We start from the raw sequence: 27,093 nt of genomic DNA on the forward strand, positions 1-27,093 counted from the left end.
TTGCATATATATATATATAAAACTGACGTGGAAAGGTAACACTCGGCCACAGAAAGTTTCATTTGAAGTGAATAAATTCATCATCAAGTTTCTAAGCTTATTTTTAACAAAATGGAACCATACTGGCTGCTTAAAGCAAAATATAATTTCAATATGCCACTTTTTTTAATGATTGAACAAAACAAATCGTATTTTAGATTTGTTATATATTGTTAAATTTCTCGTGCCCCTTTAAAGGTATGGTATTGCGCGGAAACAACGATGCTTCATACAAAGGGAAAAAAAACAACAAAAAAAGATTATGCACCATAGTAATTAATACACACTATATATGAACACGATAAAATCAAATAACAAGAAAGATGAATATTTCAGCACAAAATTCTACAAAGTTAAGAGGGAAAAATCTCCCTGGACAACATTGTGTCACAAATTGAACCCTCAAAGTTTGATAAAATGCACCTGGAAACGTTCATGTAAATGGTTATTCTAAAAAAAACAATAACCATGTAATATTTTCAAAAGAGGTACGAAAGATACCAAAGGGACAGTCAAACTCATAAATCTAAAACAAACTGACAACGCCATGGCTAAAAATGAAAAAGACAAAAAGACAAACAATAGTACACATGACACAACATAGAATACTAAAGAATAAACAACGCGAACACCACCAAAAACTAGGGGTGATCTCAGGTGCTCAGGTGCTCAGGTGCTCTCATGTACAAACGTTGAGAAAAGTAGTTATTTTCTCAAGGTGTAAGATGACAAAATAGTGATGTCGTTATGACATCAAATTAGGTTGGTTCTAACAATTTCAGAGCATGTGTGTTGTTGTTTTGATAAAACCAATATGAATATGTTGTAGACAAAAAGCGTTTATGGCGTATAAATTTTCAATTTCAATTTTCACTTCGAGTAATATAAAGTTGTATGTAAGGACGCCAGTTTAATCTTGATATCCATTAGATTGAAAGAAAGATCCAATTATGTATCTGCTGTTGAGAATTAAAAATATATATAAACCTGAACTGTTGTTCAAGATTGTCCTCTTTCAAAATAGTTGAAGAACCAGTTTTCAAAAAGTTTATAAATATGTGTACGTAAGTTCTTCGAATTTTAAGCAACAAGCAAATGCAGCAAAGATTAAAAATTTTGAAATGGTAATTAAGCAGACTTCGAAATGTGAGTATAGCAGACGTCTAATGCAACTACCTGTTATCTAACTAATCAAAAGACTATATTCTTTAAATGTAACTTACTGATATTTTCTGTTTAATGTTCGTTTGTGATTTTATAATAGTTTTTATTTATAACGATTACTGTATAAACAAGACCATGATTTTTCACCTCAACCTTTATTTTCTCTCTTCCAATCCAGTTGTATATGTTTGGATTAGAGAGAAATAATTTTTTGCCAGGGGAGCCACGAATTCAAATAATCAACGAAGAGCCAATTTTCTGAAAGAGTGTATGCAGACTTTGTCAAAACCATCAAATTAAATATAGACGAATATGGAAGTTTAGCTCAAACCACGAAAATATATACCCACGAAAAAAAATGAACACACAGTATATATTATATGTGAGATACTTTTAAAGAACGATTATTCATTCAATTGATACAAGTCTTAAAGAGGCATTGTTAGAACTTGTAACTCTTCAGTCGTTGCTGATGGAACTAATTTGACATGTATAGAAAATCCCAAAAACATTACCCATATTCTTATCCAAATGATACGTCTTATATGACACATAAAACATATTAAACCGTACTGCATCAAGTCGTCCAGCACTAGTGATATTCTTCTTATTATTATATACGGAATCTGGCTGTCTTATCTAAGGAAAGGATAACTCACCATTCCGACGGCAATCTGTCTTCCAAAGGATAATAAATCTGCCGGATTAGGCAAGTCTACATCTCTATTTACATAGTACACTTCCTCTTCTCTCTGTCAAAAATGAAATTTAACGTGGTATGAGCGATAACTGTTTACAAATGTTGATTCCGAAATTATCTGATTATCAGAATAATAAAATCATAACCTCGATAAATGCAGATAAGTTAAGAGACACATACACAGTATTAAAATTTTGATATGTCGAACAAAAACTACAGTCAATTCAATATAAAGCCTTGCACTGTTAAATTAACAGACATTTTACATTTCAATGACAACGAACAACACAGTGATATATATAAGTGTAATGCTAGATATAAATGTAAAACGTGCGACATGTTAATAAAGAACACGTGTTTTACCAGTAGTTAAACTTATAAAACTTATAATACACGTAGTCATGCTGATTTGGATTGTAAGTAATCTAATCTTGTTTACGAAATCGAGTGTACTTTGTATGGTTTGATATTTTGATATGAGCGTAACTAATGAGTCTTATGTAGACGAACGCGCGTCTGGCGTACTAAATTATCATCCTGGTACCCTTGATAACTATTGATATATGTAGGCGAAACAAAGAGCAGATTAAACACCCGTATGAATAGACATAGGCCAAATGTGAACGATATTCATAACCAACAAATCGTTTTCCAATATTTCAACCAAATTGACCATTTAGGAAATTCCATTAAAGTTCACATTTTAGAAAAAAAATTATCACCACACTAATAATTCAACATTAAGTACACCGTTTCGCAGACAAAGAGAAGAGTACTGGATCAGAGAAATAGGTACTGCAACACCTTTATGGATGTAACGATAAAATAGATACTGTAGGCAACTTGAGTAGCCCTATCTGTAGTTGGATGTGATGGATTTATTCAATAGGTCTCTTCGTCGGCCGGGGAGCCATGGACATCTTCGCTATAATCCACCTGATATGAATGATGTTTCTATAGATGGCCTTGCCGAATTCATCACATTCGCTCTAAACTGTACTCACTTCCGCTTTCTAGACTGAATTCTCTATTGAAAGCGTGTGAAGAATGCCACACTACAGATAGTCGATCTACGAAGTATAGAATAGTTGCCATAAGGATGGATATTGATAACCATAGATTATTCAGACCCGTTTTTGAGCACATTCGGAGGAACTGCAAAAACGTTCATTCTTCAATTTGAAGTTCACAAACAATGCCAGGGTATTGGTGCTATAAATATAAGTAATATTCTTCACCATAAAAGAGTAAAAAGGAACATTCCTTCTTACTTTAAGGATCAAACTTCTCCTATAGTATCGTATTCCTACACCAACCTTGTTGCATCTAAAAAAATAATCACAAAATAGTGTTGCGGAATCTAAATATTGATGACCTCAAAACTAAACCACCCGGTTGTGCCAGTTCACATTCGCATTTCGTGTATAATCCTGCTGGCAATTTAATTTCTGGAGACCTACACAAGGTTGAGACAACTTTTGTCCAAGGGTCCAAAAAACAGAGATACACAGCCAATCAATTGGAAGCAGAACTTCAAACTACTAATGGATTCTGTTGAAGGTTATGCAAAAGACTTGGCGAAAAAGAGAAAAGGTTAAGGTTGACGCTCTTTCGGAGTGGGTAAAATCAGTGAGGTCATTGATTCAGATAAGAATAAGTAAGCTTAAAATGTCAATGAGCACAAAAGCTCCTTCTATCTTTACAGACCCTTGGGTCATACAGGAGTTGTCTTGTCTCCATGACAAATATGTGGTCGTTCCAGCTGACAAAGCCTCAAACAATACTGTTTTTGTTTGCAAGAAACACTACATTGACTGCCTGATTAAGGAACTGGAGATAAATAACACACTTGGAAATCCCACATATACACTAAAAAGTAAAATCAAAAAAATACTGAACTCAGAGGAAAATCAATACGGAAAGTCCATAATCACATGGCAAAATCAAATAACAAAACGCATCAAAAACGAATAGACAAGAACTGTCATATTCCTGACTTGGTACAGGCATTTTCAAATGTAGAAAATGGTGGATTAAACCTGGTTCTATAGCGCTAACCCTCTCTCTTTAATAACAGTCTAATCAAATTCCGTTATATTTACATGATGCATTAAATAAACAGTCACAATTAATAAAATAGTCAAAATATGGGTACATCAGTCATCATCGCATAATAATTTTAAAAGGGACAATTTAACAGAACACAAAAACATCTATCTACGAACACATGGATTGACTTGAGTGTCTGACGTCATAAACTTTGTATACGTCACATAAATTTGTCGTTCAATGTGCATACAAACAGTTTTAAAATTTACATAGGCAATGTAAGTATACAGAGTTAAAAAATCAAAAGTATGTAAGAACAAATTACAGAAATAGACCGAGATTTAAACTAGTCCAAAAGTTATAGGTAGAATTTATGAGAATCCAAAAATAGTTAATTCCACTACGCGATTGAATGATTTTGACGTTTGTGGTTCAACGTATATAGTACTTCATAATAGAAATATATCATAATGACATATAATAGACCAAAATAATACTGACGGGATCTTTTAAAATTTATGACAAACGCGATGATTTTAATTTTCCTATAGTCAACTTTCCATTTCTGTGTAACAACATCCCAGCGGCACCAGTATATGGAGTATATGTGTCTCAATTGATACGTTACTCTAGAGCTAGCTAAAATGTACGTTGATTTTGTTGAACGAAGAATACTGCTTTCTCAAAAGTTGCTAAGACAGGGCTATGAATCAATCAAATCAAGGTCATCACTCAAGAAATTTTGCGGTCGCCATTATGAGCTGATTGGCCATTATGACAAAAGTGTGTCAGAAATCATATCTGATATTTTTCATCAGTCATAATAATCTCCCATCATTACTGAACTGAACAAAGAAAAAATACGACGGGTGCCGTATACTGTGCAGGAAATGCTTACCCTTCTAGAGCACCTGATTCACTCCAGGTTTTTAGTGCAGTTCGTGTTGTTTCTTAATTATTATTTATAACTGTTGATGTAAATGTCCTTTGGTCTTTTGAGTCTTTGTTTACTCCTGGGTTTTGATTGTTATTATCTTAAATTGTATCTTTGCCTTTTCGGTTCTCCAATGTATCTCCTTTTAAATTTGTGTGTGTGGTTTGTTTGTGTTGTTTAGGTGTGTTTTTTTTTGGGGGGGGAGGGGCGATTCGATCAAATCAAAAACACCAAATAGGAAATAAAACTGATGAGTAATGACATAAGATAATAATATTAGAACACATACAGCAAAAGAAAACATCCCTTCAAATGTATTGCAGGTTTTAGATGGACCTGAATCAATACAAACAATTTTAGACAAATGAAATCATTCCAACTTTCGCTCCAAAATTCAACGAGAATCCCACATGTAGTCCTACATACTTCATTAAAGTGGAAATTTAAAAAAAATCACAAATTCGTTCTCTCTTATATATATATCATTACAAAGAATTGAAAAAAATATCTATGTTAACCTTTGTATCAACTAAGCGTAGAGCAATTCATTAAAAAAAATTGTGAGGAAAAACATCCAACGGACGAGTACCGCATAAAACGGACACCTAACGGAAGCGATCCGGATTAAACGGATAAACAAGATATACGAAAAAATTAAAGGCAACAATAATAGTGCATGTAAATCGCACTAATATTGAAAATATTTTGTGAAACTAGTTTTGGTTTTTTCTTTAAAATGCCGCTAAAGGGCAGTGTCTGACCTGAATAACAGCTGCTTGATTGTGAAGATGTGTCCTTACTCTAAGATTGATTGAGAATAATTAGAATTCACTAACCTTAAGAAATCTAATTGGCATTTCTGATGAGAAATTTTCTATTGGCATTTATCCGTTTCAGATCCGTTTTATCCGTTATACGTCCAGTAGAAATCCGTTTCACATTCGTTTATTTTGTTTATCCGTTTTATCCGGTACGTTTCCGTTAGGTGTCCGTTTTATGCGGTACTCGTTCGTTTTTTTTGTAAAACGCCTTGGAGTTGTCATTGAAGGAAAGATTGATATAAAATGGGAAGCTATCTGTCATAGCAGATCTGCATGCACACAAGCAAAATATTTCGTTCTCCTGAATTTGAACGACGGTGTTGTGAAGCTCTGAAATATGTCACATCCAAATAGCGGGGAATAGAAGACATCATCAAAGCCATAGCAGTTCAGCCATAGTTTGAGGATATATGCTGATACTGTTACGGCCAGAAATCGCCTTTAAATTGTAGCCAACAAAAGTCACAAATCAATAGTAAAATTTAACAATATTTAATATACAAAAGTTTACAAAAGGTTTTACACAAATATTACTGTCAACTTAACTGTCAAAATATGAGTCCAATCTTTTATCTTTATCTGTATCCGGAAATCTTTCGGAATCCAATCTGAATATTACGTTCACTATACTAAGGTCACAGTCCAGTATGATGTTGTTTGTAGAATAAAAGTATCAATTCAAATGCTGTGAATACTAATGTCTATCGATGTCTAAGTCTAAGTTTAATTCTTATAATGAGAGTTTAAGTTTAGTGTCTGTATATATATAGTTGTCACGGAAAACTCTAGAACATTCTATAAATGGAAAGTTCTAGAGAACTATAACGGAAGTTTCTGGAATAACATAGAAGTTTAAATTAACGCATCTTTAATAAGGATCATTCTAGAAAGTTCCAATCATTCTGTGATTGTTCCAGTGATTCCTAAACTGCACAGTTATAAGATTATTTGGTAAACAACTATCAGGCCATACAACACAAATTAGGCCAACATAAATAAACATAATAACTACAATATCATAACACCTCCCCCTTAAAAGAAGTTTTAGTGTAAAAAAAACTTATCATGAATAATAAAAAAAAATACATAATATATACAAAGTGATTTAATAAGCTCTAGATAAAGCATCAGCTATAACATTATCTTTACCCTTAATATGTTTTACAATTGCATCATATTCTTGTAACAATAAACTCCATCTAGTCAACCTCTGATTCTTGTTTCTCATTTTATGTATAAAGGTGAGAGGATTATGATCAGTGTCAACAAGAATAGGATATATAGGATTCAAATATACATCAACATGTTGCAGTGCTGACAACATTGCAAAACACTCTTTTTCAATAGTTGAATAATTTTTCTGATGTTTATCTAATTTCTTAGAAAAATATGATATAGGTTTCTCAACATTATCATCTGTCTCTTGATATAAAACAGCTCCAATTCCTACATCGCTTGCTTCAACGGCAAGTTTAAATTGTTTTTCAAAGTCTGGAGTAATCAGAACTGGACTATTTATTAAAAGCGATTTGCTATTTTCAAAAGCGTTTTGACAATTTTCACTCCAGATAAATTTAGAATCTTTTCGTAAAAGATAAGTCAATGGTTGAACAACAGTAGCAAAATTTGAACAAAATTTTCTGTAAAATCCAATCATGCCTAAATATCTCATAAGTTGTTTTCTATTTGTAGGAGGAGGAAATTTGGAAATAGCTTCCACTTTAGCCATAATAGGTTTCACTTGACCTTGCCCAACTGTATGTCCTAAATAACCAACAGTGGCCTGACAAAATTCACTTTTACCAAGATTAACAGTCAAATTTGATTGTGACAATCTATCAAAAGTATCATACAAATGTTTTAAATGCTGTTCCCAGCTATCACTACATACAATAAGATCATCAATATAAGCATAACAACAGTCTAAATATTTTATAACATTATTGATCATTCTTTGAAATGTAGCTGGAGCACTTTTCATGCAAAACGGCATTACAGTGTATTGAAATAAGCCATCTGGTGTAACAAAAGCTGATATTTCACGAGCTCTCTGTGTCAATGGAACTTGCCAATAACCTTTCAATAAATCAAATTTGCTCACAAATTTTGCTTGACCAATGTTGTCAATACAATCGTCTTTCCTTGGAATCGGATAGGAATCGGATTTTGAGACTGAATTTACTTTTCTGAAATCAGTCACGAAACGAAAGGTTTTATCTGGTTTTGGCACAAGGAGACAAGGAGAGCTCCATTCACTGTTACTCGGCTCAATAATATCATTGTCAAGCATATATTTAATTTCTTTTCTCATAGCTTCAAGTTTGAGTGAATTGAGCCTGTAAGGATGTTGCTTAATTGGAGAAGCATCTCCGACATCAACATCATGACAAACAGCAGTTGTTTTGTTTGGTACATCTGGAAAAAGTTTTTTATAAGAAATTACCAAAGCTTTTATTTCTTCTCTACGCTCAAAAGACAAATGTGCAAGTTTTGAATCTAAATTTGACAAAATTTCTGAATTTTTCAATCTTACTGTCTCTTCCATAATTTTACAATTAAAAGGTGGTTCAATTTCATCTGGTTTGTCATGATTGTTCTCAAATTTAACCATGCTTAAAGTGGCAACTGGTTTACTCTCACATTCATTAGTACGCTCAAAATATGGTTTCAACATATTAATATGACACACTCTATTTTGTTTGCGCCGACTTGGAGTTTGTACAATATAATTTAAATCATTAATTTTACTTTCTTTTGTATAATGACCACAATATTCAGCCTGTAAAGGATGTCCAGGGACTGGCAAAAATACAAGTACCTTATCACCAAGCTCAAAAACTCTGTTCCTGGCATCTTTATCATATCATATTTTCATCTTGTTCTGTACATTTTTCAAGTTTTTCTGAGCAATTTGACAAGCAGTATACAGTTTTTCTTTAAATCTAGATACATAGTCTAAAAGATTCAAGTCAGTATGTTCAGTAAGCCACTTTTCCCTAATCAATTTTAACGGTCCTCTTACAGTATGACCAAATACCAACTCAAAGAGACTAAAACCAAGGGATTCTTGAACAGCCTCTCGGATTGCAAAAAGTAGAAAGTGAACTCCATCATCCCAGTCTCTGTCAAATTGAAGACAAAAAGTTCTTATCATGTTCTTCAATGTTTGATGAAAACGTTCTAATGCACCTTGAGATTCTGGATGGTACGCACTTGATCTGTACTGAGCAATCCCTAACTGGTACACGACTTGCTGAAATAAACCTGACATGAAGTTTGATCCCTGGTCGGACTGTATAGACTTAGGAAGTCCTACTAATGTGAAAAAATTGATCAAAGCTTTGACGATAGTAGGTGTCTTGATATTTCTGAGTGGAATAGCCTCAGGAAAGCGAGAAGATGTACACATGATTGTCAATAAATACGCATTTCCAGTCTTGGTCTTTGGTAAAGGTCCAACACAGTCAATTAGAACTCTGCTGAAAGGTTCGTCAAAGGCTGGAATAGGCAGAAGTGGTGCTGGTGGTATTTTCTGGTTAGGCTGACCAACAAGCTGGCATATATGACATGATTTGCAGTATTCTGCAACATCATTTCTAAGTCTTGGCCAGTAGAAATGCTGTAAGATCTTAAGGCAAGTCTTCCTTATACCTAAGTATCCAGCCAAAAGGGTGTCATGGGCAAGACCAATAATTTCTTGTCGATAAACTTTAGGCACCACCACTTGGTATACCACTCTCCATTCCTCCTCTGGGGTAGCATCAGGAGAGGCCTCCATTTCCTCATTAAAATGCCGTCCTGATGGAAATAGCATTCAGCCTCTTTTTCTGCCTTCTCCAGTGGTTGGGCCCTCTTGCGGAGCTGAAAAACCTCAGGGTCTTTATGTTGTACTTCAGATAAATTCTTTCGGTCTAAAGAATGGCCGTTAACGTCTGGCAATGGCATAATAACATTCTTGTTAACACTAGGTGGTTTTGTAATGGCCTTTTCTGAACTACCAGGACCTTCAATGTCAGCAATAAAAGTGTCAGAAAGGTCCATATAATCAAACTTGTCTTCTTGTAAATTCTCATTTTGTTGTTTTCTAGCCATCGCCCTTGTAACTACACAAGCTGGATACAATTCAGCATCATCCTCAGGTGATTTAACATCCACCACCGGTTCACTGGTAACAATTGGTTCAGCAACCACTTTGTTCCTAGCTAGGTCATTTCCTAGCAATAATGTAACACCCTCCACAGGGAGATTAGGACGAACACCCACAATAACTGGTCCAGTTATCAAATCTGACTTCAGATAAATTCGATGAAGAGGAACATCTATACAACCTAACTCTACACCTTGTAACAAAACGGAGGCACCAACAGAAGTCTTCTCGGACAAAGGCACCACACCTTCTAACAATAACGACTGAGAAGCTCCAGTGTCCCGTAAAATCTTAATAGGCTGAAGAGTGGTATCATCAACAATAGAAACAAACCCATCAGACATAAAGGGTTTATATTCCTCCATATAATCACAAAAACTGGACTTAAAACCCTGACCCGCAGGACATTCCAACGCACTGGTAATATAAGGTTTCGTACAAGCACTGGTCTTTGGCTTATTATCTCGTTCATTCTTCTTCTGGAGTTTAAAACATTCAGCCATCAGGTGACCATTCTTGTTACAATAAGCACAAATCAGTGACTTCTTTTCAAAAGTATCAAATTTTGAACTAGACATATTATAACTGGACTGACTCTTATTATGTACAACAGGCTTACTATCAGTACGCTCAGTGCTTTGATTTTTGTAATTTCTACTGGAAGTATTAACATTTTTACCATTGAAACTACTTTTATGTGAAAGAGTATAGCTATCTGAAATAACAGCTGCATCATGTATTGACTCAACAGTTTTGTCGTCTAAATGTGTTTTTAATTCTAAATGAACACATTGTTTGAACTCTTCTAATAAAATCAATTGTCTAAGGTTATCAAAATTGTTATCTGTTGTCTTTAACATAATTTTCTTTGAAGTAAGCCATTTTTCAAATAGATCTTCTTTTTCCCGAGCAAATTCAACATAGGTTTGTGAATCAAACTTTTTATAAGATCTGAATTTCTGTCTATGTGCTTCTGGTACTAGCTCATAGGCTTTCAAAACTTCCTGTTTTACCGTATCATAATCAGAACTTTTTTCTGATGGAAGTGCAGAGTATATTTCAGCAGCCTTCCCCTCAAAAACACTTTGCAGCATTGTAGTCCAATAAGGCATTGGCCATTTCAAATTGTTAGCAATTTTCTCAAACTATGGAAAATATTTATCAACTGTTATTTCACAAAATTTTGGAACCAAACGTATGTTTTTTGCTGCATCAAAATAATCTGATTTTGACTGGACATTAGTGTTGCTTTCTTCTTTTATCATTTCAATTTTCAGTTTTTCCATCTCTAGCCTTTCTCTCATTTCAAGTTCTTTTAATTTAAATTCATCTTCTTTTTCTTTTTTCTCCATTTCTGACCTTTCTTTCATTTCCAGTTCTGCCTGTTTTAATTTAAATTCATCTTCTTTTCTTTTCTCCATCTCCTTCGAATTCATTTCCAGTTCTTTTAGTTTAAGTTTATGTTCTAATTCATGCTGTTTTAATTTAAAGGCGTCAACATTTTCGACCTTAAGATCAAGAGCCTCTTCACTTAAAATTTCTGCGTCAACTAATTTGTCTATAACCAAATTTTCTATAATTTGTTTTCTCATAGATACATTAAAAACTAATTTCAGTTGTTTAGCAAGCAACACTTATTCCTCTTTTTTTAAATTATCAAAACTCTCCAGGTCTGGCGTTTTCAAAAAATTACTGAATTTCTGTCTATGTGCTTCTGGTACTAGCTCATAGGCTTTCAAAACTTCCTGTTTTACCGTATCATAATCAGAACTTTTTTCTGATGGAAGTGCAGAGTATATTTCAGCAGCCTTCCCCTCAAAAACACTCCCATCAATAAATGCCATTTTGTAGAATTTTGTTGGCTAGTTATAATAAAAATACTAAACAAATTTTGAATAAAATTTTTTAAAGCTCCCGGACGAGCCCCCAATTTCTGTTACGGCCAGAAATCGCCTTTAATTTGTAGCCAACAAAAGACACAAATCAATAGTAAATTTTTACAATATTTAATAAACAAAAGTTTACAAAAGGTTTTACACAAATTTTACTGTCAACTTAACTGTCAAAATATGAGTCCAATCTTTTATCTTTATCTGTATCCAGAAATCTTTCGGAATCCAATCTGAATATTACGTTCACTATACTAAGGTTACAATCCAGTATGATGTTGTTTGTAGAATAAAAGTATCAATCCAAATGCTGTGAATACTAATGTCTATCGATGTCTAAGTCTAAGTTTAATTCTTATAATGAGAGTTTAAGTTTAGTGTCTGTATATATATAGTTGTCACGGAAAACTCTAGAACATTCTATAAATGGAAAGTTCTAGAGAACTGTAACGGAAGTTTCTGGAATAACGTAGAAGTTTAAATTACGCATCTTTTATAAGGATCATTCTAGAAAGTTCCAATCATTCTGTGATTGTTCCAGTGATTCCTAAACTGCACAGTTATAAGATTATTTGGTAAACAACTATCAGGCCATACAACACAAATTAGGCCAACATAAATAAACATAATAATAACAATATCATAACAATAATAAGAATAGCTTTACTAGGACATTCAATTACAGCTATCAACATAAATCAGTTCTTTAACATTAACTACCTGAGTAAGAATGGTTTTATATGGGCCAAACATCGAGAAACAGTCTAGAAATATTGTTGAATCACAGACAGTACATACCATTGTGCAGCTATAACAGTTTAATAGTGGAGATCGTAAGGATACAACTAGAACTTATTACTCCTCAGATAAAGAGCCACGTGTCAAGGCATTTGTGGAACTGATTCATGTAGAAAGCCTTCATTGAGCGTCCTTCATAAACTTTTCACAGTATCAAGCATATATACGAACTATTCTTAGACCAGCTGCGTAGGCTATGATATGATGATGAGGCCTTCACTGTCACGACTATATGACACGGTCTATTTCAGAAAGTCCCCAATATATTCGTTATAAGTCATCAAAAATATGTTTTCGTATTTTCTAGCGAAATATTTTGAGATCTGAAAATTTATCTTGACAGGATTTGTAACATTTTGCCATGTGATGTTTGAAAAATGCGAGAAAGTAACTCAAAACGCAACATATTTCTTATGTCTATGTCTGTTGTTATGGGAAATGCTGGGAATTGAAAATCCTTAAGTGTCCTCTCTTGAAGTTTCACAGTTCTTTGCAGTCTATTTTTTTATTAGATTTTTCAGCTCCAGAGATTTCAATATCTACAATTTTTATCCTTTTTGATTTAGTATTGTAATAAATTATATCGTATATAAAATACGTTATTTTCTGTGGTAAAGAGTTACTTAAGCCAACTTGTAAGGAAGAAAAAAATAATGGATTAGATACATTTATTTTTGTCAGAATTTGCATGCCTGATTTAAACACTTTTTTGGAAATCCAAAATAAAAAAAACAACAAAAATCATTGATTTGCAAAACGAGGGATATCTGCATCAAAACTTAGTATGAATACAAAACATATTATCAAAAAAGGCAAAAAAAATTATATTGACATTTCTTGTTTTCAAAATGGCCACCATTTAAGATGGTCACCAGCAATAAAACTCTAGGAGTCCTCTGATAATAGTATTCTCATTAGTTATTTTCATTGTATGTTCGAAAGATTGTCAAAATTGGAAAAGCTTTTTATTTTTTTGTTAAGTGAGTTCTACTGATTCTCTGGCTGCTATTTTTTACATTGCCGCCCAAAGCAGCCATTTTGATCTTTTAAATTGTGTCTATTGCTACAAATGTTTGCAACGGCCTTAACTAAAACTTGTCAAAGTTTGATGCTTTTACCACAATCGGAACAATTGTTTCACAACTCGACTGGTATAAGTGCAAATGAGATAACTCTCCATCCAAGTCACAATTTGTTAAAGTAAACCATAATAGGTAAAAGTACGGTCTTCAACACGGCTCACACCGAACAGACATCTTCAAAGACCCCCAAAAAGTGACTAGTGTAAACCTTTCAAACGGAAAATGCATGTACCTTCGCCCTTATCTGAAACCATAGTGTTACATCACAACATAGAAAGAAACACCATTAAATATCAATTGAAGTTGCTTAACTCAATGAAAAGACATATTAACAAAAGTGAACATTCACTGAACACAAAAAAGATCTATGATACAATGTAAATACAAAATTAATATAACAAGGGGTGAATCAATAGAGGCAGCAGTAGTATACTGCTGGGAGATGTTAAACAAATTGAAAATAATAATTATTACCTTGAACAAAAAGCCGCCTTTATATATAGCTCATACAATAATATACAATAATATATAGCCGCCTATATATATATAGCTAATACAATAATATACAAAGGCAATTGAAAATAATTGTGTTATCAGGTATACACGTTAAATGGAGAATGGAAACATGTTTTACAAAATAAAGTATTTTGTTGTTCATAGTACGAAGAAATGAAAACGTAAAGTAATATCAAACACTTATCATAGCATTTATATAGACGAGATATAACCTTAAATAAGTAAACGTTAAATAACGAAAATGTATTATAAGGTTGTTTCAAGTTAACATGTATCACAAAGTGATTTCCGCGGTTTTATCAAATATGACCGTAATATTTAGCAAGTGATACACCGTTTTTAATGAGTTTTATATTTATTAGCACAGCCTTTATAATACAATTTCACTGGACCATGACAAAGGTGACAGAGCCTCGAAATAGAAATGAAACTGATAGTCATGCAACTTTATTGAAAATATCTTTGCTATCACCAGAATTCTGTCAAATGAACTTCCACAGAAAACTTAACAAATATCGATGCCACGACAACCACACAAGAAAAGCAACACCCATGATTCACCTTCTTCGCCTTCCTTCGATGGCGTGACAAACAAAAAAACAACAACAAAAAACTGAAGGAATTGCAAAATGAGCGTGACTGAGTACATCAACGATACTAGTTAATAGAATTTTCATTTCATGATTTTATTGATTTCACCATTATTGAGGCTATTTTATTGCGGTCAGTTATTTTGGTCTAATAATAGTTATCAAAAGTACCAGGATTATAATTGTATACGCCAGACGTGCGTTTCGTCTATATAAGACTCATCAGTGACGCTCAGATCAAAATAGTTTGAAAGCCAAACAAATACAAAGTTGAAGAGCATTGAGGACCCAAAATTCCAAAAAGTTGTGCCAAATATGGCTTAGGTTATCTACTCCTGGGGTAAGAAAATCCTTAGTTTTTTGAAAAATTCAAAGTTTTGTACACAGAAAATTTATAAAAATGACCATATAATTGATATTCATGTCAACACCGAAGTGCTGACTACTGGGCTGGTGATACCCTCGGGGACGAAACGTCCACCAGAAGTGGCATCGGCCCAGTGGTGTAAATAGTTATCAAAAGTACCAGGATTATAATTTTATACGCCAGACGTGCGTTTCGTCTATATAAGACTCATCAGTGACGCTCAGATCAAAATAGTTTGAAAGCCAAACAAATACAAAGTTGAAGAGCATTGAGGACCCAAAATTCCAAAAAGTTGTGCCAAATATGGCTAAGGTTATCTACTCCTGGGGTAAGAAAATCCTTAGTTTTTCGAAAAATTCAAAGTTTTGTACACAGAAAATTAATAAAAATGACCATATAATTGATATTCATGTCAACACCGAAGTGCTGACTACTGGGCTGGTGATACCCTCGGGGACGAAACGTCCACCAGCAGTGGCATCGGCCCAGTGGTGTAAATAGTTATCAAAAGTACCAGGATTATAATTTTATACGCCAGACGTGCGTTTCGTCTATATAAGACTCATCAGTGACGCTCAGATCAAAATAGTTTGAAATCCAAACATATACAAAGTTGAAGAGCATTGAGGACCCAAAATTCCAAAAAGTTGTGCCAAATATGGCCAGCCAGCCGTTTTGCACGGAGGGAACCACAGACCTTCAGTAAATTTAGAATGGAGTAGATGGCATCTACCCGATGTGTGATCTGAACAAGTAATCTCAGGCAACTAATACTGTACAGTAGTTCAATTAATTAGACCATTCGGTCACCAATCTCGATATTTAGATTTGATAAAAACACACCTTGTAAAATATTATCAATTTCACTCAAAACGCTTTTTGCAATATTGCTAATTAATTCTCCTAATCTTTCAGAAAATGTGATATTATCTTCTGTTAACTAATGAAATATACCCTACCATTTCTACAGTTTGTCTCATCTTACTGAGGTACGTTTTGAGGTCACCGTGAGGTAAATGCTCTACAACCAAGCAAACAGGATCTTGAAGTGTGCAGCAACCAAGCATGCAGACTATGTTGGCATGTTTGCCAATGATTTTCATCAGTGCTATTTCTTTCAAAAAATCCTGTTTGAGTAATACATCTGCATGATCTGAAATACATAAAATTAAAGTTTAAGCAATTTAACAAATCCGGAAACAAACCATTATTTATCTTATCTACAAATATATACTCAATAGTTTTCCATATTTATTCTTTGTATACAGCCCAATGTTAAAAAAGATAAGGCGTATTAATGCAGGGCGCTAAACAAATATGTCTTAAAATTGGTACAAGTTATCTTGGTCCGATTTGTGTGATGTATTCGGTTCCTAGCACATTTGGAGATGGTTTCTTTGCTAAATGTTGATCAATTAATAACTGAACACAATAGAACATAACTGCGAAGTATTTTAATCAACAAACTATCGAGAAAGTTGCTTCATTTATCATATTCCCAAATTCTTACGAGCTTTTTAACTTTTCACAAAACAAAACCATGACTGGAGTCAGACGAGAACGAAATAAATGTAAGATGTGGTACTAACATTCATGATAACCCTTCGGCAAAAGGTTCAGAGGAGCAATAGAATAGATGTATTCTATTCGTGTCATTTAATTACTCACCTTTGAGCATTTTCACTGCTACGGAAATGAATGTCCCGCTTATGTCTGATCCTCTTGGAATTGGCAGGTTTCTATGAAGGATCATATTTTTGCTAACTCGACCTTTTAGTACCTGCCCGAATGCACCAGAACCCAAGAGTCGTCCAACCACTAAACACTTGACAGGAAGTTCCCATTTATCAGGTACTACGGTGGGCTGCAGATTTAAACTTCTTGATTCTCTGAGACATTAGAACAATGCAAAAAACAAATATTATTTATATTTCTAATAGATTTTTCAAGTATCATGCTTTTTTCATTTCATCTGATGCGGCACATATTTTTATAATTATTTATTATTATACGTTATTTACTAGCACTTGTTTATATCAACCAAATTTATGCTCTTTTTTCCTGTTCTAGTAGTATTGGAAAAAATATAGAAAAAACTGTTCTTTTTTTATTCAACTAACGAAAAATTGTGTATACACTAAGATTTTTCTTGCTAATAACTATTATTCTGTTCATTTCGATGTAAAATAAATTCTCTGAGATTGCATACTAATATCATTAGGTTTATTTCACTTGACTAGGCGGGGTTTTAAGATGTTCGCCTGTTTAAGACAAGTCCATCTACAGACATCAGTTTTGGGATGAACTAATCAATTAATTATCCAGTTATTCGTCCCATAGCATACACTCAGTTCTCTTGTATATGTGTTTGGTAACACTGATAGGTGATTAGAATTCAATAATAATTATAACGGCAATCATCCTTATTACACACATCTTCAAAAATACTGTCATCATGCAAATTAAAAATTGGGCTTCACCCGATCAGTTGAAGTAACATTAGTAATAATAAAAGGCCAAATGTTGTTCCCATCCAATTTTCCATTCAGTGGCAGACTAAATCTTCCTTGTTTCTAGACATTGGAGAGCCGCAGGAATTGATATGTTATTAATTTGAATCATTATACCAGTCTTGAAGAAGTGCATACTCATATTCCAAAAGAAGTGGGGATGGTTGGGCAGGTGTAGAATCTATGTTTAGCTTTAAAAAAAACACACACCAAGCTAAAATGTAGTGTATTCTTAATGCAAGATTATAGTGCAGCTTTTACCGTTGTTTATCGAAACTTTATACCAATTAAATTCATATACGAACAATCGATTAAAAACAGTCTTCATTGGCCTGGAATTTTATTGCCCGATTAGATTTTGGAGACTAAATAAACTACATGTTAGTAATTTTTATTCGTTAGTTTTGCACGCATTATCATTAAAAATACAACACGGTAAATTTGGATCTTTGACATCTGTCATTGCATATCTTTTCTATGACCTTAATATTCTTAGACAAGGCGGCCATGTTGGTTGACAGGCTGCTTTAGGTTACAAAACACCATTAGATTGTATGGGCGCAGCTATTTTATGAGCATAACATGGTATTCAGAATTAAGAGTATGGCGAATCCTGATTGGTCGATATGTGCTCCCGTTATTTTTTATTTTTAGAGACTTCGTGCACTCTGCTTTATACAAAAGGCAAAATAAAAATTATTCCGTAGCCCTAAAGGCACTGAGATGACTTTTCAACGCTAGGACAAGACCCGTATTTTTAAGGGCAAAATTGATAGGCATGGGAGATAAGTACAAAATACGCTAAGAAAAGCAACGCGACCCTATATTTTTTAGACCAAAAAAAAAAACTGTCCTAATAACTTTTCTTTGATTCTAGCAAGGTTTCGTTAAGAAAATCAACTTTCTAAAGTCTGTATCTCGAAAAAGGCTACCATTGTCGCCTATGGGGAAATTGATTGTTTATTTCAATCTATACAGCATCGACATTTCTTTATAATAGTGCTCAAAAAGTGTCAAAAACAGTAATTTTACTTGACATTTGATGTGAAACGGTATTTTTTGTGACAAATGAAATATTGATTATCTAGTTATTAAGCTATAGTCTGTTTCATATTGGTATTGCAATTTACCTTAGAAACAAGGGTGGGCTCGACTTTTGACTTACTGTGGAACGAATAAGTCATTTTCTGAAGTTCTTCTGATTTGTTTGAATAGAGCAAGTACACGTCTAGAGTTTGTGTATATAAATCGATTTTTAAACATAACAATCGCGACCCAAGTGCTGTTATCGGAATTACCAAATTCAGCGAAAATGTACGGAAATGATCTCCTTCGAACATTGAAATGTTCACACGAATATCAAACTAAAAGAATAAAATAAGCATGCCATTTTGTAGTTAACAAACAGTTATCGATGTCAGAACACAAATATTAACACATATTCCATATTTTGAAATGCTATAGTCTGTTTCAAAAATGTACTTTTTTACGAAAACGGTTTCATTTAAAACTGTTGTTCAAAATTCACCGTAGTAGTTATATATTGGATTGGTTTTGTTATCAATATAATCAGTACTTGATGATATATAAAGAATCATTGGAGAAAGTGGGCATAATCTTCAGTCCCTTTTTAACAGAACCGCATTTACTAAAAAAAAATGATTTTTTTTCTTCACATTTTTCGACTGTGGTCACCTCCGATAAAAAATTCTGAAAATTCAGAGAGTAAAGCCAGAACGGTTTGAAGATGATTTATTTGTGGCATATATATTTGTGCATCTAACGCACTATGAATTGCACGATACAAGAAAGTATTAAATACCGAATAGGTTACAAAACACCATTAGATTTTATGGGCGCAGCCATTTTATGAGCATAACATGGTATTCAGAATTAAGAGTATGGCGAATCCTGATTGGTCGATATATGCTCCCGTTATTTTTTATTTTTAGAGACTTCGTGCACTCTGCTTTATACAAAAGGCAAAATAAAAATTATTCCGTAGCCCTAAAGGCACTGAGATGACTTTTCAACGCTAGGACAAGACCCGTATTTTTAAGGGCAAAATTGATAGGCATGGGAGATAAGTACAAAATACGCTAAGAAAAGCAACGCGACCCTGTATTTTTAGACCAAAAAATACTGTCCTAATAACTTTTCTTTGATTCTAGCAAGGTTTCGTTAAGAAAATCAACTTTCTAAAGTCGGTATCTCGAAAAAGGCTACCATTGTCGCCTATGGGGAAATTAATTGTTTATTTCAATCTTTATCGGACACAATTTTTAGACAATATACCCTTATGAGGATTGTCGCAAAATTTGTCTCAGTAGTTTCAGAGAAGATTTTTTTGTACAAAAATTAACGAAAAATTGTTAGGTATTATCTATAAAGAGCAATAACTCCTTAAGGGAACAATATACAATTTTTGTCTAGTTTTTTTTTAAATTTAAGGATGGATGCAAGTGATGAGAAAAGCTTACTTGGCCTTTCAGGTCAGGTTAGCTAAAAAAAAAAGGATAGAATTCATATCTAATAAAACGTGGCCTGCTATTATAAAAATCCTTGGAGTTGAATTTCTGAGCAGGTATTTGACCTTCTCTGAAAAAAGTTAACTTTAAGGTCCATTTTTGTAGACGAAACGAGCGTCTGGCGTATATACTAAATTTAGTCCTGGTATCTATGATGAGTTTATTTACAACCACTGGGTCGATGCCACTGCTGGTGGAGATTTATTTCCCCGAGGGTATCACAAGCCCAGTAGTCAGCACTTTTTGTGCTGACATGAATTGTCATTGATATGGTTATATTTATAAATTTACTGTTTACCAAATTTTGAATTTTTTGAAATACTGAGGCTTTTCTACCTCAGGTAAAGATTACCTTAGCTGTATTTGTCAACACTTTTAGGAATTTTGGTCTCAAAGCTCTTCAACTTCGTACTTTATTTGGCCTTTTTTTTTTTTAAACTTTTTTGGATTCGAGCGTCACTGATGAGTCTTTTGTAGACGAAACGCGCGTCTGGCGTATATACTAAATTTAGTCCTGGTATCTATGATGAGTTTATTTACAACCATTGGGTCGATGCCACTGCTGGTGGAGTTTTATTTCCCCGAGGGTATCACAAGCCCAGAAGTCAGCACTTTTTGTGCTGACATGAATTGTCATTGATATGGTTATATTTATAAATTTACTGTTTACCAAATTTTGATTTTTTTGAAATACTAAGGCTTTTCTACCTCAGGCATAGATTACCTTAGCTGTATTTGTCAACACTTTTAGGAATTTTGGTCTCAAAGCTCTTCAACTTCGTACTTTATTTGGCCTTTTTTTTTTTTTTTTTTTTTTTTAACTTTTTTGGATTCGAGCGTCACTGATGAGTTTTTTTGTAGACGAAACGCGCGTCTGGCGTATATACTAAATTTAGTCCTGGTATCTATGATGAGTTTATTTGATAACATAATTTTTTTTTAATGATTTGTGTAATTATACATTCTGCACGTAAAAACAGTTCTATCGTAGATTTTGATATAATATTCTTTAAGCTAAACTGCATTGAATGTTTAATGCGACATAGTCGTGCAGCTTTTCCAGTTGATTATCAAAACAGCATACGAATTAAAGTCATATACGAATAATTGAATTCAAACAATCTTCAGGAGCCCGGAATTGTATTGCCCGAAAAAGATTTCGCGTGCTTAAATATACTACATTATGTATTTTTTTCGTGAAGTTCTTTCGTTATAAGATAAAACAAAAAATGATAATTACTATAGCTCTTCTCGTGGGTAGTAATAAATCTTTGGATTTCATTTTCTAAGTGTGGGATTTGACTCTCTGTATATGGATTGGGCTTTCTTTTAGATCCCTTTAGATAGCACAGATCTGCGGTTGAATTTGTAATTACAAATTCTACACTTTACATCGGTAAGTATGAGCATTTCTTATGAAGATAAAAGGAGAAAATCTGTTCGGACATCTCAAAAATCTCATTTGCACACCATTGCTGGTAGATCGAGGTCATTATTACCTTTGCAGTATTTTCATCGGTAATGATATGAAATATAACAACTAGTACAATTAAATTCTCTGGTAATAAAATGGGGGAACAAATTTGGTTCCAAGAGTTTATCGTAGATTGATTTGGTTTTACTGTATGAACCCTTTTGACAAAATCGGTTGCCACGTGCTTAGGTTATTCTACACCCTGTGTTTCCATGTTGAGAGCGTCACTGATTAAAAAAAACAGAAAAGCGTAACGGAGGCAACACATCAAAGTGTTGTTTTTCTAGACGTTTATTATGGTACACAAAAAATACACTTTTATTACTAGCTGTTTCACCTACTGCTTTCAGTAATTTGATATTAAATAATCGAGTGTCAAATGTTAAACTGAAAAAAACTGACGTACATTTCATTCCCTACTTAATTGAAGAAATCAGTACAAACAAATGAAATACCTTTTATAGTAATGAGATGTAAGTGGGTGTGTATCCATATTAGCATAATCATTATGAAAGTCCATCGTTAGGTCTCCAAGTCTGTATTCCATTTTCAATTTCTTTCTCAACTTATGTACACTCTTTATCCATCGGAACGTAATCAGTGCTGTTGGTATTGTTATAGTGATTAATACTGGAAGAATGATTTGCAGAGCAGCACTAAATGCATGTTCATCTGGCAAAAAATATCATACCGCATATTAACTGAGAGTAGCAGTTGTTTTACAGAAGACAGATATATCTACATACATGAATCAGAAGATGAAGAAAGAAATATTATACCTGGTTAATGTAACAATGAAGTAGTTGTGTTCGTATAAAGAAAAAACATATCAAAATAGATAAAATGTGTTAGTACCAATACGCCAATTATTTGGAGTTAAAAGACATAAAGGGACTATAAAATAATACATTTTTATATCAGTATGTGCAATATATATGCATGATAAGTTTTAAGGACGCAGTCAGTAATAATTTGGGTTTGTGACCTAAACACCTAAATATGGTAACGGCAAGAATGATGTCATTATTTTTTTACAAGAAGATTAAAAAAAAATTAAGGAATTGAATCAAAAACCTACAATTGATTAAAAGAAAACATAACAGAAATGAGATAGAACTTTAAAAATAAATTATTCAGATAAATAAAGTAAATTCAGGGGGAAAAATCAGAATCCATACTGTCAACTTGTTTAGATTTTTAGGTTAAGCAATTAGTGAATACACGATCAGGTAAATATCACGAGCATGTTTGGCAAATTAAGCCATAAATGACTCGAGTACTATGAATCTACCTTATGGCCTTTGTTAACTTGCAAGGACAGTCAAGAATTTCTAAGGCACAATAAAAAACTCAAACAATTATACTGGAACTATTTCATATTTGTTGAGAAATAGCTTCTCTTACTGGTTTTAGAATTAGCTTCTCTTAATGGGCCACATGACATTCTTTCATCTTTAGTTAAAAAAAAAAACATTGGTCTTTAACATAAAAAAAAAACGGACCAGAAAACCGGTAGTTAACGAACTTTTACATGTTAATGACTGGTGGTTGTGGTTTCTCTGTTAAGAGTGATGTCAATTTTATATAGAATGTTTCTGTTAGAAAAACCTATATTTTGTATTCATATACTGAAAATTGCACTTAAATGAATGACTGTGACTTTTATCACAATAACTTGCCTTCATTCTGTCCTATCGAAATCGTTCTATAACTCGAATTTGATCTGAACAATTTGAATTTATGAGTTTTTTAATAACATGGTTCCTCAATGAAATAACATAATGATTATTGAAGAACTGGCTTTAAGTCTGTCTCATACAAATAAAGGAACAACCCATCAGGAAGAGGATCACACTATGTTGCCCTTGAAATACAGATTGTTCATAAAAAGACTCAAAAGGTATAAAGAGTGTTGTCGATAACAAAAAATTAAGCATCGTGATAATGTTAGTTTTAAAGTGTCTTCTGTTTGAATTAGATTTTTTTTTCCAAAGTAATATTTTCCCGTCCTAAACGATTCATTTGTATCTACGTAAACAATTTTTGTTCTGACTCAAAGTAAGACTGAGTCTTTTAATTTCGTCCTTATGTTTGGAACAGAATATACTTGTATAAAGGGTACAAAAGTCAAAAGATTTTAAAATATTACAAAAGGAAAGATAACGAGATTGTAAGTACTCTAACAGATCGTTGGAATATTTAAGTATTCACATCTGATTCACACTGTTCCTAGAGTAGGTAGCCAGGCTTCATCACTCATATATCCTGATTAATGGTTAAAGTTTAGAAAGAAGTTTGGTGAGCAATTGGAAGAACCAACAATAAAACATTGTATAACGTATGTAATTGAAGTATCTGTGTGAAGTTAGATTCAATTTGTCGTGTTTGCCTGAAATTCAAAAGAACATAGAACTGACCTATGATCTTCAGAATTTCCTCTTTGGTAGGTGTTGAGATGGAATATGTTTCAATAAATAATTCCTTTGTCAAGTAGTTTATTTAATTACTACAAAGACCAGTTTTTGTCTGAATTTGAATGAATTTTTACTCGACACTCTTTATTTGTCTGAATAATTTAAAAAAAAAATCTTAACAGAGTATGAATTTGTCTAATAAGGTTCTTGACTTTTCTTGACAGTATGAAAATTGTCTAAAAAATTCTCAACATTTCTTGTATCATCTGATAAGAGTCTGGATTAGTCTCGACCAATTCTTGACTGTCTTTAATTTGTCTCGATCAGTCTTGACATATTATTGACATTCTTAATAATGTCTATTATAATATATCTTGACACATTCTTGACATTCTTAAAGCTGTCTGAATATCTTTTGATACATTCTTGACACTATCTCAACAGTATAAATTTCGCCTGTAATGTGTACAGACTCATTCTGCACTTTGTTTCTATTGGGGTTATATACTTCTTTTTATTATGGCTTTACCAAACCTTGAGGATTTTTTTTTATAGTAAGATACCCTTTGGGTGCAACTAAGTCTGAATACCTTGAATAACTCCCACGTAGTTTAATCTTGATTTATTTTTAGTAAACGTTAAATTACTTGTTTTCACTTGAAATATTTGTCAAATCTACTGACAAACATCATTTACATTTTTGTCGTTCGCAAAACTGCCATTCAAATTTGCTCTACTAAAAAAGGTGACTTGAGGCAGTTTTAAAATGTGATCATGTCACTTTTGGACCCCACAATTCATCTTTTGCATGTGTGAGGCTAAACAAGCGGAGTGGTCTTTCGTTTAGGTCAAACAATTTGTTCCCCTCTTGATTAAAAAACGATATTCATTTTTAGAACAACCAAAATCATTTGTCATTCAAAATTGAGTGTTGAATGTCATCATTTTATTAAAAATAAATAAATATTTGTGATAATTCACTCGTGAAAAGAAAAAATAAAGTTTAGATCTTTATAATGCATGTTTGTTTGAGATCTATTTCATAAGACCAATAATTTCTATAGAAATCATTGATGGGACCCATTATTTTAGTATTTTTTATTATTCCCGGTGTAGATAATAATTTTATTTTAATCTTTGGGAAATTATTCAATTTGTTAAATAATTAACTTCATAATTTTGATGAAGAAAATCCATTTAATTCATTTTTTAATTGAAATTACGATTTTCATTTTCGTCTATCAACAAACTTTTTAAATTGTAGTGGCATGGTCGGTCAACTGATAAGTTGTATGGCTCATTACAGGTAAAAATCCCTAGAAAAAAAGTCACAGGAAAAAAGTAAAAAAAAAAAAAGCCACAGGAAACAAGTCACGTATTTTTTAGTTATTTATCAGAACTACGTTGGAATGTACACGAAATACTCATAGCCATATTTGTATATGTAAAAATATTAATATACCAAAATTTTCAATTATTTTACATGCCAAACTTTTATTTTTGTTGTAACAAGTGTTACTTGAAACGACAGTATATTATATATATAGAGAAATAGATATTAAAGTTATATCATGAATATTAGTCATAATTTGTAAAACTCAGAATTGTCAAGTAAATTTAAGACACAATTCAAAATGTTCAGAATACGTTAAGCCATACTGAGAAAAAATAAGAATGTCGAGAATATGTCGAGACATTTCAAAACAGTATTCAAATGTCAAGAAATTTTTAGACCATACTCAGAATGTCAAAATATGTAGAGTAAATTTCATACAAATTCAGAATAAATGAGAATTTGTCAAGAAAAATTAAGACACAAATCATACTTTTGGAGAATGCCGAGTAAAAATTGTTTGCAAATTAAGACAACAATTGGTCTTTTCAATCTTTTGTAGTGAATGTGATTGACACAAAAACGATGCTCTTTGGGGCTTTATTTTCGTGACGAAGTAATTGAGATATGATCGCGCTATACGCTGTGAATAAGCGTATTATAATGATGGAAAATTGTATGTTGCAAAGTGATAGTTAAAAAAAGTAAAATAAAAAAAATAAATAATACATAGAATTGAAATTTATATTTGAAATACATTAAAAATTTGAGACAGAATAGGTGACTTAAAATAAAGAAACAATTAATTCGGTTTTTTGGTTATGAAAATATTAAACATAAGTGAACTCATTTGATCTTAGTATTTAAAGTGACGTTGAGAAATCAAGTAAACGAACATAAAAATTATAAATATCCGTAATTTGACAAAGGAAGGCAGTCCTAAAACATTAATGTTGCCCTCTTCAACAATTCTGTATTTCAAGTAAAGATTTTGAAAATTCGTTAATTGCTTCTACAGAACTAAATAAAATATGTGTCGATCATATAAATTTATTATATAGAAAAAAGAATAGTTGACAAAAGTAACGTTAGAAACTTCAAATTGTTACGCTTGAATTTCATAGGTAAATAAAATAGTTCCAATCAGTACGTGCTGTTGGGTTTAAAAATGGAAGCCCTCAAACTCCCAACATCACATAATATCCCACTTCAATTTAGATTTGTGTTTGGAAAAGTCATTAAACATCATTGTATTATATTCACCAAGTATATAATTTGTTTAGTTCTTTATCATCTTTTAAAGCATTTTTACGAATTTATCTTCTGATTTAAATTACTTAACTTAAAGTCATAAGAAACCTCAAATAAAAAAAATAATGCATATGTCTTTTTTAACATAATGGATAGTTTTCATTATAAAACTTATGTACAGATACTTCTTTCTGAAGAAAATTCCTTAATTTATTCATATTTAGAAGAAGTTTACTTTATTCTAATTGCTTCCTTCCAGCAAGCTATTCCCCCGACATATTTTCCGTATGCAAAGTGACCTCAGTGTGACCCATCTCGTAAAAATCCGGTGAACACAATACGCATGGATGTCCTTAAAATAAACGATTATCTGAATTTACATGTTAAACACGTGCTCTCTTCTTTTTTGTTTATTTTTTGTCGATTGTTGACAAACAGGTGACCATCGTTAAACTCCGGCTTCAAAACAAGAACTTTAATTACCTGC

General features: G+C 32.7%; 1 protein-coding gene across 1 annotated transcript in view; it reads right to left on the bottom strand.

Moving 5' to 3' along the window:
- Positions 1 to 27,093, bottom strand: part of LOC134710317 (uncharacterized) — a 176,809-nt gene that overhangs the window by 65,440 nt on the left and 84,276 nt on the right. The window contains exons 19-22 of the mRNA XM_063570626.1: positions 22,064 to 22,280; positions 16,765 to 16,985; positions 16,056 to 16,249; positions 1,863 to 1,955 (exon numbers count right to left, since the gene is read on the bottom strand). Of these exons, the coding sequence (XP_063426696.1) occupies positions 1,863 to 1,955; positions 16,056 to 16,249; positions 16,765 to 16,985; positions 22,064 to 22,280 (725 nt within the window). The remainder of the gene's footprint in view (positions 1 to 1,862; positions 1,956 to 16,055; positions 16,250 to 16,764; positions 16,986 to 22,063; positions 22,281 to 27,093) is intronic.

The sequence above is a fragment of the Mytilus trossulus genome, chromosome 3, assembly GCF_036588685.1.
Source record: "Mytilus trossulus isolate FHL-02 chromosome 3, PNRI_Mtr1.1.1.hap1, whole genome shotgun sequence".
NCBI lineage: Eukaryota > Metazoa > Mollusca > Bivalvia > Mytilida > Mytilidae > Mytilus > Mytilus trossulus.